The sequence below is a fragment of the Stenella coeruleoalba genome (assembly GCF_951394435.1).
Source record: "Stenella coeruleoalba genome assembly, chromosome: 3".
Taxonomy (NCBI): Eukaryota; Metazoa; Chordata; class Mammalia; order Artiodactyla; family Delphinidae; genus Stenella; species Stenella coeruleoalba.
In genome coordinates, this window is record NC_137148.1 from 126,676,664 (window position 1) to 126,695,162 (window position 18,499).

General features: G+C 52.0%; 1 protein-coding gene across 3 annotated transcripts in view; it reads right to left on the minus strand.

Annotated features, from left to right (window-relative positions):
• Nucleotides 1-18,195, minus strand: part of TNIP1 (TNFAIP3 interacting protein 1) — a 46,414-nt gene extending 28,219 nt beyond the window's left edge. For 2 of the 3 annotated variants that reach the window (XM_079916542.1, XM_079916541.1), the window contains exons 1-3: nucleotides 18,012-18,195; nucleotides 2,764-2,935; nucleotides 1,454-1,588 (exon numbers count right to left, since the gene is read on the minus strand). In XM_079916542.1, the coding sequence (XP_079772668.1) occupies nucleotides 1,454-1,588; nucleotides 2,764-2,899 (271 nt within the window). In that variant the 5' untranslated portion in view covers nucleotides 2,900-2,935; nucleotides 18,012-18,195. The remainder of the gene's footprint in view (nucleotides 1-1,453; nucleotides 1,589-2,763; nucleotides 2,936-18,011) is intronic. The other variant, XM_079916543.1, reaches the window with a different exon arrangement.
• Nucleotides 18,196-18,499: the final 304 nt, after the last annotated feature.

Below are 18,499 nucleotides of genomic sequence, written 5' to 3' on the forward strand. Positions count from 1 at the left end.
GACGGGGTAGAACCTGGGCAGAGAGACCATCTTCCCTGGATTTGCTGGGAAAATCCCAAGGTGGCCACTGCTCCTTGCTACCCTGGACCTGCCTCAATGATGACAAGGATGACAATTTACAATTAACAAAGTGTTTTTATATTTATTATCTCAGCCAATTCTCAAGACGGCTCTGTGTCCCCATTTTAAAGGTAAGAAAACTGAGGCATGGAAAGGTCACCAACTGGCCCACGGTCACACAGTTGGCAACTGCAGACAGAACCAGGACTCAAACTTAGCTCTCCTTCCCCGAATTCTTGGCACTCTGGCCACAGGGGGCCCCTTGAGGGGAGTTGCACGGCTCCCTCTAGGGATAGGCCCGGCACCCAACCAGGACTCAGAAAGCGCTACTGAATGGACAAGTGGAAGCTGGAAACATCCATTGCCTGCAGAACAGTGGACTCTGTGAGCATCACTTTCCTCCATGTGTCCATTCACTAAATATAGCCAGCAGCCAAATGGAAGGTTGGCACACTGGCATGGGCTGAGACCGTAAGGTGGGGCTGCAGCAGGAGGCATCTAAGCCCCATGTCGGGGGGCACCTTTTCCTCCCTAGACCCAGACCTTGTCCTGGACTTGGAGACATGCCAGGGGAATGCATGGTGATCACACACAGGACTTTAACCCTAAGTCATAGTCAACGCTTTCCTTTAATAGGTAGCATATGGGGCTTCCCTGGCGGCGCAGTGGTTGAAAGTCCACCTGCCGATGCAGGGGACGCGGGGTTCATGCCCCAGTCCAGGAAGATCCTGCGTGCCGCGGAGCAGCTGGGCCTGTGAGCCATGGCCGTTGAGCCTGCGCGTCCAGAGCCTGTGCTCCGCAACAGGAGAGGCCACAACAGGGAGAGGCCCGCATACCACAAAAAAAAAAAAAAAAAAAAAAAAAAAAAAGGTAGCATATGGACCTGACATCTGAAAGACACTGCAGCAGGCTGATAGGCAAATCTAGTTCTTCCACAAGCCTCAGCTTCCTCACCTGTAAAATGGAAGGAGGGGGGCCAGACCAGAGAGCTTCTGACTCAGATGCCAACTCTAGTGGCCCAAAGTGGCTGCCTGGAGCATGATGCCGGGCACATAGTAGCTGCTCATTAAATATTTGCTGAATAAGTTATGCTGATAAAGATCCTGAGTCCACATCCTGGGTGCAGTGGATTGTTGTGATCCATTTCTAATGTCTGCCAGGGCCTCAGGACTGCTGAGTCACCAGCTATCTTTGGACAAGGTTATTTTGAAGTCCTTTCCAAACCTGATCTTCTGGGGGATTCTATAGCCAGAACATGACTGGGAGGATGGCCTGCGGCCTAAGGATAAATGAAGGAGAGGTGGATTTCTGATTAAGAAGGGAGTCCACGGTTAAGGGATTAGAAAGTAAGGAGTACGGGCAAGGCAGAGGACCGCCTGGGCTCCTCTTGTACCTGTGAGCTCAGCCAGGTGGTCGAAGGAGGCCAAAGAGGGAGACGGCGGTGGGAGCAGCTCACTGTCCTTGACCAGCTCCTCTGCCTTCTGCCGCAGCCTGGACGCTTCCATCTGGGACTCTTCCAAAAGCTCCCCTGGGGAGACAATGGGGGAAGGAGGAATAAAAGGAATTACTCAGTTCAGTGCGCTCGTTCTCCCATCCCTAGCCTCTAAGCCTGCTTCTACCTGGGTTCTGGAGCTGCAGGCCCTGGGTTTCACTCCCTGCATCACCTTGTGGGCTGAGTGGGACACACGTCATTCTAGTCCACAACCAGAAAGAGGCCTGATGAGGAAGAGCCCTGCAACCAGGGGAAAAGGAGCAGAGGGGAATCTAGAACAAACTCCTGGTCCCTGGCACCCTCTTCCTGCCCCACTCCCACCGCACCTGGCTGGGGACTCCACAAAGCCAGGGGCTCTTTTAGGCCCACGATCATGGTCCCGGGGGGCTACCCACAGCCTACGGCCTGCAGTCAGGGACTGCCTGAAGGGAGGAGACCCTCCATAACATCAACCACCCCTCTAGGCCTCGTTTGCCTTCTTTTGTAAGTGGAGACAGGGAAACTCCATCCCTCCTCCCCAAATCTGCCATTCCAAGGAGAGATCTGCCAAGCAAGGAGAAAGCATTTGGAAAATTGGGAGCTGTGCTCACCCCCAAAGCCTAAGCCCAGAGAAGGTGGCAGCAAGGCAAAGGAGGAGTTTGGAGGAAAGAGAGTCCCCTCTGGATGGGGAAATCAATGAAAGCCTCTCATGGAGGAAAAGACGGCATCTGAGCTGGGTACTGACAGATGGGGACCAGTCAGTCATGTGGAGGTAAGCAGGCTTGTTCTGGGCAGTGGCGACAGCTTGAGGAAAAGCCAGGAACAGAGAAACCAAGGGGCCTCCTCCCGCCTTGCTTCAAGCCAAGCTCAGCTCCCTGCTCTAACACTTGGGGACCGTACCCTGGTTGCCCTGGTGATGCCAGCTCTCCCCATTTCTGGTGCTTCTGGAAGATGGGCCATTCTGTTTCCCTGTCTGCTAATTGGGCCTGCCAGCTCCCTCTCCGCCACCCCAGGCCTCCTTCTCAGTCCCTCAAGGTATTCTGAGTCTTGTCATCATGGTTCTGGGGTGCTAGGGACTCAGGGCTGGGAATACTGCCACCGTGCTACAGAAGTACACAAAGACACAGCTGTGGGGCAGGAGGGAGAGGGATGACTTGGGCAGAAGCATATGCCAGCTGGCACTGCAGGCTGCAGGGGGGAGGCTTGCAGGCAGAGTGCAGGGTCTGCTTTACCTAACATCTTTATCCCTTGCATTTTTTCCTTCAGTCTGGAATTCTCCTCCACTAGGCGCTCAAAAGCTGCGGACACCTCGCCCAGAGGTACGCCGCCCCCAGGGTCGTAGATCCGGTATGGTCCTCTCCCTTCCATGATGGTGGCTCAGCCCCTGCCGTGGTGCCCGCCTGGCTGTAAGGACAACAGCAGTATGTCAGGGGGCTGGCCAAGCCACTGAGGCATCCTAGTCAATCAGTGCCCCAGAAGGCAGTCACCATAACCCAGAAGAGAACACAGCACTTCAGACTGCCTGGCCACAGTACAGCAGAGCAGAATAGTCACCTCCTTTGATCTGGAAACTTTGCCTCTATTAATGCAACCTAAGAATGGCATCAGTTTCTTTCAGCAGCCTCACTGTACCACCAGTTCATTTGGAACTGCAGTCAACTGTGAGGTGCAATGTGGAGTACAAGAAAGAGCACTGGCCTTGGAGTCAAAACACTTGAGCTCATGTCCTGTTGACAGGGTCCAGAAGAAGAGGACCCTGCATCACTGCATCCGCAGCACCCAGCATGGTGTTAGCTATGACAGGAATGCCCAATAAACACTTATCAAGTGAATAAATAGTCTAGCTATTAACTCACTGTGGGATTGTGGGCAGTCCCTTCCCCTCTTGGAGGAGGGGAAATGAAAGTCTTACACTAAATCAGTGATCTCTAAAATGAAATGTTTGTGACCAAAGGGATAAGCAAGTCAATCCAATCTGAATTTCCATTTATATGTGCACTATCTTTTTTAAAAGAAAGAACAAGAAGAAAACCCCCTGACTAATATTTACTGTATGAATTGACACTGTCAACCTCCTCCTTCCAGTTCTAATGAACAGACGGATTTTCCATCAAAGCACCATCTACTTGTGCAGCAAGTGCTCTGCATTACTCTGTTCAATTTCACCAGCTTTATTTCATTTGAAACCACTGTGCAAAGTGATTTCAGAATCCGAGTTCTGTGACTTAGCAGAGAAACTTCTTTCTTGCATTCATTCATTCCACAATTATTTACTGAGCATCTATTCTGTGCTGGGTGCTAGTCTAGGTGCTAGGTAATTATCAGCAAACAAAATAGACAAAAATCCTTCTTGGAGCTTACATTCTAGAGATGGAGGTAGACAAGTAGATACATAGTGAGAGAGATGAACATAGTATTAGGGGTGATAAAAACATCTACGGACAAAAATTAAGCAGGAAGTTTGAGGCAGGGACTTTATAGAAGGAGGTGAGGGAACTAGCCATGCTGATATCTGGGGGAATAATATTTCAGGCAGAGAGAACAGTAAGTGCAAAGGCCCTGAGGCTGAAAAACTGATTCAGCCTCCAGCCCTACAAAGAGCTTACTAACCACGAAAGAGCTCCAAAGGTCTCCACCGGGGACTTCAGAAGGACTTGGGGCCCCGAAACCTCCCTCCCAAGACACACCACCCCCAGGGCCAAAACGATTTCAGTCACGAGTCCTCAAAGGCCCTTTGAGCACCCACAAGTGCTCACTGCAAGAAAAGAGTAAAAAGGGACTAATAATAACAGCCACCATTCATTAACCTACTTGCCAGGCACTGCATTAAGCCCTTCAGATGCATTATCTCAGTCAAACTGCACAACAACCCTAAAGTACATAGGAAATTATCCTCACTTTATAATGGAGGCTTGGTGAGGTTAAGTAACTCAGCCAGGATTACACAGCCAGCAAGTGAGGGCCAAGATGAAAATCCAGCTCCACCTAAGAAAGCCGAGCTGATCACCTGCTGTCCTCACCCAGCTGCCAAGACTCAGGCCAGACGAGCAAAATGCAAGTTCAAGCCTATTTGCAGGGTAACATGGGTACCTTCTGGGCTGTTTCCCCTGCCTTGCAGCACAAGAGATAAACAAGGATTTTGCCCAGAGGGTCCACATTACCATGGGATGCCATGAGCCAGGAGGAAAAACAAAATTCTGGTGAGAGGGACCTTTCCCCCAAAGACTAATGAAAAAGAGAAACACACACTTGAGAGGCACCCACGCCCTGCTGAGCCCCACAGAGGCAAAGGACAGCTGCCCACACACCCAACACAAAAGTCACCAGCCAGCTTAGGGGGGACTTATTTTTAACTTGAAAGGTCAATGTTACACAGCAGAGCAATAAAGCTTTGAAGTGGTCACTGAATTAAAAGACAGTGTGGGTAAGGCACTTGACACAATGACTAGCATATAGCAAGGAGCTTGAAATGTTGGTAGATGTTGGGGGCATCCTTCCTCTATGCTCCCCTTTCTCCTGTGTGCCTCTCCAGCAAGCCCTTACGCCCAGTATGGAATATATATGACTGAGGTAAGCCTATGTGCATCTGACTGAGAACCTCCTGGAGGCAGGGGCATGCTCTCCTCATCTCTGTTGCCAGCACAGGCCTGGCACTTGGGAGGTGAGCCGTGATTAAGAGCTGAATGGAGTTCACAGATGGGGAGACCAAGAGCCGGAGGGGCCGTAGCCACCTTTGGTGATAAGTGACAGCAGGTGTCCGGGTTCCTGCTCACCACTCCACACTCACCCTACATGGAACTCACAGCTGACATTATGTGATGATTTGGGAATGTTTTTACTCCACATCTGGCTTGCCCAATAGATTAGAAGCTCCACGAGAGCATGGGCCGAGATCACCTGGTCTACCAGGGTATCTTCAGAGTGGTCCAGAATAGAGCCCCAATAAACCTCTGATCAGAACACAGAGACAGAAAGGGCCAGAGGAACCCTTGACCCTACGCCTGCCTCCTGACAGGCCATGTGTAAACATCCTGAGAGCCTAACCGTGATCCACGGACCAGAAGCACCTGGACAGCCATACATATATACTTCTAGAATCGAGGCTGGCACAGCCAAGATCTCTCAGAGATGCCCAGATGTAAGGCCAAGCGACAGAGCAGGATGCAGGATACAGGAATTGAAACCCCACCTCCACATCCTCCAAACCACGCGTGCTCTCCCTCAGCACTGGGGAGCCGACAGGGAAGCGGACTCACGGGAAGCAGCGGAGGGGCAGGCAGGGCTATTCTCCTGACTCCAGCCTGGGCAGCTGGGGGGCAGGGGGAGAAACAGGCTACAGGCAGAGGGAGCCCAGACCAAACAGTCTACTGTGAGAAAGTCCTCTCTGGAGATCAGAGGAGCTGCCCAAGGGAGGGTCTGGACTTCTGGAGGAAAGAAACACAAAGACAGGAATGGGGAATTTCCACGTCCTGCTGACCTCATGCCCAGATGGTCAGCGGCAGTTCCAGGATGACCGCCGGGCAGATGGGAACTCTCCTCCTGGTCTGTGTGGTTTTTAGGCCTTTCCTGGAGAGGGGATTCTTTCCCAGGATGACAGAGCTGGACGGGAATCTCCAAGGGCAACAAGGCCAAGCCCGTTACCAGGCGCCCCAGGGGTCTCGGAATGCGGGGCTGCATCACTGTCCTGCCTCCCTGGCTGACAGCACATTTCCCCTCTGTCACAGACCGCAGGAGTGGGTGTGGACAGGGGAAGGAAGCGCTGACCACCCACACGCCTTGCATGGGGCAGTACGGGAGCTCAGCGCCTAGGCATCCCGGGGCGTGAGCTAACCTGACCCTCCCTCATGGTGTGAGGGCAGCAGTCAGGCCCCAGAGCAGGAAGACCAAGGTCACACAAAACGTCAGGATGGAGCTGGAAGGTGCCTGCTCTCTCTCCAGTCTGCCAGTGCTCCCACCCTCCATTTCTGCTCCTGTGCTGCAATCCCACTGCAAAGCAGAGGCCCCACCCACATTCTTGCCACGTCTGGCCTGGACTCCATACCTACCTGAGCCTGGTTCCTTTACATTTAAAGCTACAGATCAGGTGACCCGCCAGCAGTGGACACCAACCTGCCTTCCGAAAACAGAAACCGTCGGTGGGGAAGAGGCAGCCAGCTCAGACCTTCTTCCAAGACAAGATCTTGGCTCAGGGCAGGGGGGTGGGATCCCACAGCCCACCCTGAGAGGCCTGGGGGTGCCCGCTGGAACCAGAAAGTCCAGATTTAGGGGCAAAAAAGGGCCCAGAGAGATGGCAGGCCAGACAGCGACGACAGAGTGAAACGACGGAGGCGATCCTGTTGAAACTGAAGGAGCCACCAGCCCAAAAAAGGAGGAAGAGCCGGCGTGACAGAACGACAGGTGAGCAGCTAAGGGGATGGGGGGGTGGGAACGTGGGCCCAAATCACAACCGCCACCCAAGAGGATGATGACGGTTGAAAAAGGCTAGATTCAGAATTAAATTTACATTCCAGCTTCTGCACTGAAATGCTTCAGCCCATCAGAAGCTGCCTTGTGATCAGCCACGTGCTGGTGCCAGAAGTAGGAGCTCCTAGGTATGAATGAATGATACGAATTTGCATAGCCAGTAACATTTGCAAACTACCTAGAGTTTCCCAAGCATTGTTTTTCTGTCACAACAGCCTTGGAAAGAAGGCATGGCTGATGTCTGTTCGACAGATGAGGAAACTGAGGACCACTTGGGAACTTAGTCTGATCTAATGCTACTGGGCACTGGCTGCATCCTGAGGTCAGTTAGATGTTGCAGCTCTGGGGGAAGTGAAGTTCTCCCTGGACCAGAGGAAAACTCCTGAGTAGATCTCTGGTACTGGGAGTTGGGAGGTCACGGTGGCCAGCAGCCTCATCCCCAGGCAAAGGCAGGGGCTGGCAGGGATGCTGGTGGGTGGGGGTGACAGCGTGGTGAAGGGAAGGGGTCTTCAGGAGGAAGGCACAGGACAAGAAATCAGAGGTCCTGATGTCTACTCTCTTGCCCGCTCTGATGGGCATGGGCAAGCTGTCCACTCTCTGTACCTCAGTTCCCTCACAGGCACAGGGAGGAGCCTGGACCAGAGGGAAACTGGGTGATGACTTAAAACTGGCCTAAGGATCCACGGAGACCCAAGTCTGGCTTGGGAGCCAGCCACAAGGCAAGGAAAGAGACGGGACCCAGCACACTGGAGATAAAACAGCCTTGGAGTCAGGAAGAAAGGGGCCCAGTAGGGTGGGATCTGGGGGTAAGCAGGTGAGGCACGCAGGGTGCAAAACAAAAGGGGCGCCCAAGTGCACGCAAGAGACCCTGAGCGGGAGCCCTCCTTACACACTGCACCTGCGGCCTCACCTGCGCCTGCCTCCCCCTGGTCCAGCTCTGCCCACCCCTGCAGGCTGTGTGATACTGGACCAGTCCCTCACCTTTTCTGAGCCTCAGCTGCCTCATCTGCAAAATAGGAATAATAACAGAATCCACGGCAGGTCAGATTAAGGAAGTTAAATGAAATAATATATGTATAATTGGAAGGGAGTTCTCACTTTCTACTTCCCAATTGTTTATTTAACAAAGAAATGTATTCATTTTGTAATAAGATTTCCTAAACAATAATAATAATAGTACCTCACTAAGTACCTGGCACTCAGTAGGTTCTTACTAAAAGGTTGAGGCAGCCCCATAACTGTGCCCAGCTGATTGGTTATGGCATCCACTTAATTTCTGTGAACTGCAAATAACTGTTAAGCAGGGACACTGGGACAACACCACAGCTGGTGAAGCTGAAGCTACAAGAAGCCCATGGACCAAGGCGATGCTCATGAAAGATTAGGAATCATCTGAGTCTCATTTTCCTCAATTGCAAATGGGAATATCTTCCAAGTCCCCCAAGGGCTAACGGGAAGTGAGGCATCATGAAAGCACCTCGCAAACTAAAGCAAAAATCTGTCCACATCTGCACTTCGTGATGACCTCCAGTACTCCTCACCCATTTCACAATCAGGGAAACTGGGGCTCCAGGTCCATCCATCAAAGAGCAGGCGGTGCCCTCTTGATGGCTGTCAGCAGAGAGACAGCACCTATTTAGATGGTCTGTACCCAGGGAGCCCGCCTTAGCATCCTCCCCAGTGAGGAGCCAAAGATTTAATCAGTCTTTCCAACCAACTCAGTAATAAAGAGGCTGCAGGCATGGGGTGTAATATGAGGAACAGGTGGGGCTCAGGAATCGTAGGATCTAGTCAACGTACACCAAGGCAAATATCTTCCATCACCCAGCCTCAGTTTTCTAAAAGGAGAGGTTAGCAACAATAGCAATAATACAACAAAAGGGGGAAGACTAGACAAACTTTAAGGCCCCTTCTAGTTCTAACTTTCCAGAACTTGCAGTTTATTGTCATCCCTTTCTAAAACCTTTTGACCTTAAAAAGCCTGCTCTCCCCAGCTCCAATCCCTCCCAATGCCCAAGCAGATTTCCCTGCCTCATCGATCCTCCTGCAGTGCTATCAGGGGTGCTGTCGCCTCCCCAAGAGCAGTGAGAAACCCCTGGATGATGTCTGCAGCCTTTTCCCAGGTCCTGCCCTCCTCTCTGGCCTGCACTCAGGCTCTCCAGCTCAGCCCGAGAACTGTGTCCTTCAAACATGGCACACGTCTCTGTGTCCTTCTTCCCCTCCTCCCCTCCACTGACTCACCCACAGAGGGAGCCCCACTGCCCCCACTTAGCCTCCAAGACCCAGGCTCTACACTATCAGCCTAGGGACAGTGGGGAGGACCAGGGCCATCAGCTGGCTGGAAACGCTGCAAAAGTCGACCAAAGAGCATGTAACTAAACCTGGGAGAGGGCCTGACAGTTGTGTGCTACCATATGCCAGGCACTAGGCTGGCATCATTACCAACATTATTACCTCACTTTCTTCTCACCACACAGAGATAAAAATTCTTATCCCTGTTTTCCAGCAAGGAAACCAATCCTCTCGGCTAGATGGCATAATCTCTATTTTTCAGATGAGGAAGCAGACTCAGAGAGGTTAAGTCACTTGCCTAAGGACACACAGCCGGTTAGTGGCAGAACAAAGAATCCAGCCTTGATCTATCAGACTTCAACATTGGTGCCCTTTCCACTAGCCTGCACTGACTGAGGGGCACAGGGCTCTGTGTCTCAGGGGGAGGACACCAGTCCTGCCTGTTGTCCCACTATCAGGAACATGCCCCAGGTTCTAGGTCCCTACCTCTATGTGTTGCTAACTTTGCCTCAGGTACCAGTCTGCCCTTGATTGCCAGCAGTCAACAAGGCTTAGACTCTCAGGATGAAAGGAAGCTCAGGGGAAATTCGGTCCTGTTCTTATCCGGTCCCCAGGGGAGCCAGGGGACTCTGGTTGACCATCTTTAGTGACCCAGACCAACTTCCTCCTCCAGGAGCCTCCCCTGGGCAGCCAGCATTGGCTGTAGTTAGGCTACTCCCAGTTCTGCTTCCACTGACCCTTGCTCTGCTTCCTGGGGTTCCCTAGAATAAGGAACAAGATGACCCTCTTCTCCATCTCAGCCCTGAGGAGATTTGGAACCTGCAGCATTCTGTCAAAGCAGTTTAGCCCTTGTTCCCTGCATCGCCCTTTGTAGGGACTGGCTTCCAGATCCCTCCGCATCCACCCCCTCAACCCTCCACCCCCACCCTATCTGCAGCTGGCTTTGAAACTGGACACAACACTCCAGGTGTGGTTTGCCTGACCAAAGAGAGCAAGTTTCACCTCCACCCTTTCAGGTATTATGTTTCTACTGATGTCGTCTTGTGGACATTTGCTTTTCCTATAGCTGGCTGCCCACACTAAAGAATGTCCTTTCTCAATGACGTCAACAATCAGGCTTGTATGCCTGATTGGCTGAGAAGAAAGTTCTCTTGTAGAAAAGTAAGCTTGAGGAGGTTACAACTATCTAAAGGGTCAGAGGTAACTGACTGGGTAATCGCCTATTTAAGTAAGCCAGGAATCTCTGTGTCACTATACACAGAGACTGGACAAAGATGTGCACTGCCACACACTCTGTAACAGCAAAAACGTCCTGAATGTTCATCAAGTGAGGACTAGTTTAATAAACTATGGTGCATTCATTCAATGTACTACTTATACAGCCATCAAAAAGAATGGGGCAGACTGCTTTGCAATGGCAGAAAGGTGCCCATAAAATATTGTTAAGGGGACTTCCCTGGTGGCGCAGTGGTTAAGAATCTGCCTGCCAATGCAGGGGACACGGGTTCGAGCGCTGGTCTGGGAAGATCCCACATGCCGCGGAGCAACTGAGCCCGTGTGCCACAACTACTGAATTCCGTGCGCCTAGAGCCCGTGCTCCGCGACAAGAGAAGCCACTGCGATGAGAAGCCCGCACACCACAATGAAGAGTAGCCCCCGCTCGCCACAACCAGAGAAAGCCCGTGCGCAGCAACTAAGACCCAACGCAGCCAAAAATAAATAAATAAATATTTATTTATTAAGAAAAAAATTGTTAAGGAAAAAAGCAAAGTATAGATTTATATGTATAATAGGATACTATTTATTAAACAACACACAACTACATGTGCATATATGTGTGTGTGTGTGTATGTATACATATATGTATGAAATCTTAAATGTGCATAGATAAAGGTCTGGAAAGATACACACCGAACTGCTGCTAGTAGACAGATCTAGAGAAGGACTTGGGCTAGGGGACTGTAATCAAAAGAAACTTTTTTTTTAACCTAGTTTTTTAACTCTTTACAATGGAATCTAGTCCTGTTCTATTTTTAAAATTAATTTTAAAATACAGGCTGGAGAGAAAGAGGAGAAAAGAACACAACTTTCATTTTTTACGTTATACGTTTGGTATTGCTTGAGTTTTTGGAGTTTTTTCTCTAATGAATACATGTTATTTTGTAACACTTTTAAAGGGAGAGTTTAATTTTTTGTTTGTTTTTAAGTTAAGTGGCTTGACAAGGCCAGAACAAGAGGAAAGGGCTACTGTTCTGGCACCAAATGAGGCTGGAGGGCTGCGGGCAGGGATGAGAGCCTCCTTATTATGAATCTGCTTCACGTGGACAGACAGGCTATAGGGACTGAATCATAAATAAGGAGGGAAAGCCCAGGGACAAGTTTTCTAGTCAAGGAATGTGGTAGATGGAGACCTGGCAACTGTAAAGGAGAGTTTCAACCTGGAACCCGCCAGAAAGGATCTGGTTTCAGGAAGGTCAGGGCTGGGCTTGAGGTGACAAAGGCGGGAAGAAAAGCACCGGACTTTGGTGCTGGAAACAAGGGCGAAGCTTCCCACCCATTGCCTGTGGGCCCTCACACGGGGACTTATACCTGTTTTGCTGGAGAGGAAGCCGAGTCAAAACAGGTGCAGAGCTGGGCTCAAGGTGGCACGGTTCCCAAGGGACAAAGGAGAACAGCCCCACCTGATCATCAGTCCCCAACCTGTACTCCCCACTGCCAACAGCCCCCTAAGAAGGGCTGAGAAGGCAGCCCAAGCAACCCCAGCCCTCTTTCTTTCACCTCCTCAGGGTTCCTGGGATCCACAGGTACAAATACTCTGCGCCGAGAAGCCCGGCTTCCCTCCCAGCAGCTGTGACTCTCTTAACCTAGGAGGAGCACATCCACTATCAGCCACAGGGACAAAGAGCACTAGGCCCAACCTTGGGACAAAAGGGAAGGGAGGGCTTCCCTGGTGGCGCAGTGGTTGAGAGTCCACCTGCCGGTGCAGGGGACGCAGGTGCGTGCCCCGGTCTGGGAAGATTCCCACATGCCACGGAGCGGCTAGGCCCCTGAGCCATGGCCGCTAAGCCTGCGCGTCCCGAGCCTGTGCTCCGCAACGGGAGAGGCCACAACAGTGAGAGGCCCGCGTACCGCAAAAAAAAAAAAAAAAAAAAAAAAAAAAAAGGGAAGGGAGACTCGACTGTCCTCCCGTCTACCTGACCCCAAAATGCCCAAAGCTGGTTTATCCAACAAAGGCTTTCTCCGCCCTGTAACTCCCTCCTCCAAGGGAGAAGATGACAACTTTTGAGAATTCCCCTCATACCAAATATGGTGTAAAGAGGGTTTAATGGGTTCAACTCCTGGTTCTGCTCCCTCACCAAGTGACCCTGAGCAGTCCTCACTTTCCTGGTTTCTTCCCCCTATGGAAATGCTGTGAGGACCAACTGGGAACACTCTGTAGACTATCCCAACAGGAGCCACAGTGGTTAGGAAGAGAGCTTCCGGGGGCAAGACTAGCCAGATAAAAGCTGGAGAGGGCCTATTTTAATAGCAAAGGCTGGAAACAACCTAATGAAGAAGAAAAGGAATAAAGACACCGACGCCATTTCACACCAGGGAATGCTAACACTATACAGCTGTGCAAAACAAACCGGCACCCGCTAGAGACACAAACAAGGATGAACCTCACAGATATAACACTAAGCGAAACAAGCAAGTTGCAGAAGAACACAGGCAGTATGATGGCATTTAAATAACATTTTAAAACAAAACAATACTAAATATTGTTTACAGATGTATATGTTTATAATAAAACTGTAGAGAAATACAAGAGAATAAGCTCTAAATTCAGAACACTTGTTTGCTTCTGGAGGGGTGGGGAAGGAGATGATCGGGGAGAAATTTCACATGAACAGAAAATACGTTCTTTCTTAAGCTGGATGGGTGGATGCCCAAGTGTCTGCATGTTACCTCTGTGTCTGAAAGATTCCTTCGTGTTTTCTAGAAGTCAGGTCTGCCGTCCTCAGACCCCCACTCCTCTTCCCAGAGGTTGGGGCGGGGAGTGGCAGCACCTCAGAGGCAGCAGTGGGGGTGTGGCAGGAACTGGAGTCCCTCAGACCACTGAGATGAAGCTGGCCGTGAGGAAGGCACAGGACCAGGGTGTGCTGGCCAGCTGAGAGCGGTACAGGCGTCCTCCACTGCGGGTGGAGACAAAACCAAGGGCCCCTGACTCATGGGACACCCCCACGCCCGCCCTAAAAGCACCAGCTCTGGTCTCTGAGTAGATGACTCCCTGGTGACACGACACCCCAGCCCCCAGCTCCCTCCCCCCACCACACACACACACACTCACACATCTGCCTGGGCCACCGGGTCTCTCCACTCCACAGGTGCTCAAGGACACAGGCAACAGCCTCGGGGGTGGGCTCCTTGGGGAGAGGAGAGTTCAGCCCCACCTGGGGACAGCCCCCAGACAAAGAGCCAGCCGCCCCTCAGCCCAGTCATCTGTTCCTATCGGAAGAGCGACTGTCCCGGGCCGGTCACGGGGAAAAACAAGGACTTCCTCCCACAAGTGGCCGCCCAGGTCTGTCTCTGCGGGCCATGGAGCCTTGCTCCCCACAGAACGAGGGGCGCTTCTCCCTGCTTCCCTGTGCCTTCCTTCTGGCCACTCTCCAGGGGGCTCCAGACACTCTCCAAAGAGGAACAGGAAGAGGAGGGGCAGGTGGGGGGTGGGCAGCAGCAAGAAGCCGGGAGGGTGGGCACAGAAAGGCCTGGCCCTGTGGGAAGAACTCCGCAACTACCGGAGCCATAGAGGGCAGCCCAGTCACTGGGCTACAGTTTTCTGGAAGTAATGCCCTAAGACGCCTGCCACTGCAATCCCTTCATTTTGCAGCTGGGACACCAAAGCCAGCAAAGGGAGGAGGACCTGCCCAAGGCTGCAGGGACGGCGGTGACACAGAGGGGAAGCAAACCCAGTCTTCTGGTGGCCAGCTGCGCGCTCTTTTCACCACACCTCCTACTGCCCTCCCTCTCTCTCGTCCTGCACCCCTCCCTCCATGTGGTCAGGTGAGCAGTGAGGGGAAAAAAGAGGGACGAGAAAGGAGGTGGGCCCACACCGGGGAGCCACCTGTAACAACACTGGAAGGGGCCGCCCCGCCTACAAGGCAGTTCACTCCTGACGCTGCACTGGGGGTGGTCAAGCGGAGGCTGGCTAATCACCTGCTGGGGTGCTGGGTGCTGTTGAGGAAATTCGGGCCAGATGTCCTCTGCGGCCCTCCCACATGTCTACTGCCACTATTCCAAACAGGGATGGAAAGACGTCTGAGACAAAACAAAGGATGACCCATCGAGAGAGGACACAGCATGGTCCAGAGGTGGCAGAGGATTAAAGGCAAGTCACCCCGAAGCCTGAAAAATCGGACCACCTGCATCGTCTCCTACTGAAATCCCTTCAACAGCCTCATGATCAGCCTCATTAATGAGATTTAATGAGATTTCTCATTAATTTAATGAGATTTAATGATGTTCGGCAGCCAGCAGCGATTGATCACTTACCCCATGCCAGCCCTGTGCTGAGCGCTTGACACACACTGTCTCATTAATTCACACCACTCTGGAAGTAGCACTTACGTCACATAAACTTATAGAAGAGGAAGCAGACACAGCACGCACCCAGGTGTGCTGAACTCTAAATCAGGCACACTACACCACGGGTTCTCAGAGAGCAGCTGGACCGGCAGCATCAGCATCACGGCCACCAGCTGGATCAGACACCCTTGGGGGCGCAACCCTGCAATCTGTTTAACACGCCACCCAGGGGACTCATGCACGCTTGGGCTTGCCAATGCTCTGATCACTTCCCAGTGCTGCTGACGGGGAAAAACTGACACTTCTCTGCCTGGTAGTCAAGACCATTGGGTTTTTCCTAGCCCAGGTGGTCAGCTCCCCCAGTGCAGCAGAGCCTTAGCCCAAATCCTCTTACCCTAAGTTGCAGAAGGGGCTCAGGCCCCACTCTGCACCTCATCATCTTGCCTGGGCCCGGCCTTGAAGTCGCCTCCTTCCAGAAGGCCCCTGACCATCTGGCACCCCCAAATTGCTCCACACCCCAGTCAGACTTACTGCCGGGCACGTGCTGGCACACTACGCCTTCCAGCTAGCGCTCATGGCACATTTCTGCCCAGTCCACAACGAGTTCCTGGAGGGCAGAGCCAGTACCTTATTCACCTGAGTACCACGCCACTCCACACAGCACCAGGCCGGAGGGCTGTCAGGAAATGTTTGCTGACTATCAGAAGAAAAGAAAAATGCCTTGGGAAGCAAGTTCTGGCTCTCATCCTGACTCTGCCACTACCTCTCTGGGACAAGCGCCTTCCCATCTCTAGGACTCAGTTTTCTCATCTGTGAAATGCACCATTATTCTAGTTTCTTCTATTCTACTCATCTGCTGAACAAACCCAGCAAAGCCTTACCCCAGACACTCTTTATCTAGTATCAGGAACGCACACGTGAAGACTAAAGAGGTCCCTGCTCTCACCCTTCTATTCTAGGAAAAGAGGAAGACAACAAACAAGCAAACAGTAAAAATTACTGTATGCCTGACACATACCGTGTCTACACACATACTTTCTCAATTGCAAATAAGCAAGATCATTTCAGGGCGTGATGAATGTATTAAAATATATATATAATAGTAATATGACAGAAAGTGAAAAAAGGGGTTACTTTGCATAGAAAGGTCAGGGAAGGCCCCTCTGAGGAGGTGACATTTGAGCTGAGACTTGACAGATAAGGAAGAACCAGCCATGAAAAGAGCTGGGGAAAGGTGTTCCAGGCAGAAGGAACAGTACATACAAAGGCCTCAAGGCAAGAATAAGCTTGGCCTGTCCGAGGGGAAAAAAAGCAGGCTGCTGCGGTTAAATCACAGTGAGTGCAAGAATAAAATAGTACCCAGTAGCACCCAGAGAGGGAGGCAGACAGCCGACCTCCTACAATTCTGAGGTGTTCAAATCAGGTCGGCCAACCCAACCCAGAACATCCGGGGCCCAAGTCACAGGCAGCACTGGGGGTTAGGGTATGAGTCAGACCCCACGGCTTCCTGGGGCCCCAAAGGCCCTGATGTGGGAATAGGGGCAGGCAGCAACCCTCAGCGTGAGTGCCATGCCATACCCACGGACACACACGGGTGGGAGAAAACAGGGTCACATAAGTATGTAGAACACAGGACACTCACGGCTGCAGCCTCCAGAGGGACATGATCAAGTGCTTCACTGAAGTGCCAGGCCCTGATCCCAGGACACAGCCAGGATAGTGGAAAGGAAACAGGGCCCAGGATTCAAGGCTTACTAGTCTTGGGCAAGTCTTAACCTTTTGGGGGTTCAGTTTCCTCACCTCAAAATTGAGGCTACTACTAGTGACTCTCTCCTAGGGTTGCTGAAAAGAGTAAATGAGATACTCAACATAAAGCACTGTGCCTGGCACACAGTATGTGCTGATAAATGTAAGCTGTTATTATTACCATTATTGGTTTTTCACTGCCTCAGTTCTCTCTGCTGTAAAACAGTGATATTAATACATCATAGGATTGCTATGAGTCTGTGCTAATAAACATTCCAGCCTCCTAATGCAATATCCATTGTCAGGAATGAAAAAAAAATTGAGAGTCCTCTTTCCGGATCTCTCATCAGGTGCTGAATTCCCCTCTACCCTACCACATTGTTTGGAAAATGAGTAAGAGCTGATTAAATTCTATTTTGACAACACTGTGAAATAAAAATGATGCATTAGGAATCCATACATTTCTCTGCACTGTCATTCTGCAAGGGGGTGGGGATAAACGTTGCTGATTCTTCTGCATCATCCACAAAAGTCCCCCCCTCCAACCAAAACACGAAGTCTCACTCAGCGGAACAAAATTCCCACCCACAAAATTCCCATACAATTAAAGAATATATAATACAGTCACTTCCATGTACACACAACTTCACACACTCTTGCAGACAAATGTTCTACAGCGGAAAACTCACGCATATGTAGAAACTCCACACCCCAAATCGCTCCCCAAAATTCACTACAGCTACCCTGCAAATGCACCCAAATGTTGTCTCCCACAGTGGGCAAAATATGTTCAACAGAAACAGTATATAGCACAGAGTCTGGAGTCAAACGCCAGCGTTCAAATCCTGAATTTGCAACTCTCTAACTGTATGACTCCAATCTCCAAGTGCCTCGGTTTCCTAACCGGTAAAATGCGGATAATAATAATCATACTCGTTTTGAGGATGGAAGTGGCAATTAAACGAGTTTAATACATGTAAAGAGCTTAGTTCAGCACTTGGAAAGCGCCCAATAAGAGTTATTTTCCTCTTCATTACGTGTGCACACGGCTTCCAAAACTGGTCTCCCACACTATAAACAGACCCACGCCCGCACACACACCCTGCAACCCGCGGGTCCGCACACCCAGCACACAGCCCGCCTGCAGTTCCCAGACACGCTTGCCCACTCAGTGCGCACGCGCGCCCACCACCCTCCGCGCAGGTCAGGGATTCCCCACTCGGCCGGACCCGGCCGCCCCTGGAGGTGCCCTGCGCCCGGGGACCTCGGGCGCCGGAGCCCAGGAGACAAGAAACCCAGGCCACCAGTCCGGGCCTGACCTCCCCCCTGCCACGCCCGGTGGACTACCGAGGCTGGGACCGGCCCAGTCCCAGACTCCATTCCTTTCCATCCCCGCTCCGCCCGGCCGGCTTACCTGAGGGTGGGGACCCGGGGAGACAGCACCCCGCTCTCCGCGTCCAGCCCGAGTCCAGGGACGCGGTAGAGGCCTGGGCCAGTCTCTGGCCCCACAGCACTGCACAGGACCCCGGGTCGGGGAAAGGGGACAGGGCCGGTGACTAGGAAGTGCTGGGGGCCGGGCCGCCCCACCCCCTGGGAAAGTCCCCAGTGATTGACAGGCCGCTCGCCCAATCACGCTGCGCCATCTGGGCGGGTCCGCAGCCACCGGGGTGGGACGCAGAGAGGTAAACAGCCGCCGCCGGAGCAGGCCGGTTCCTGGGTAGCCTTTGCCTCGGGCTGCAACCTCCGCAGGTCCGGGCAGTCCCTCGCCGCCCTCCCTGCTGCGGAAACTCCGGGCGCCGGAATGAGGCTGGGGCCACACTGAAAGCCGGAATTTCAGAGTAGAGACGAGCCTAAGAGACCACCCACCTTTTCCTTGCGCCGAGGGGCACAGGGGCCGGAGCC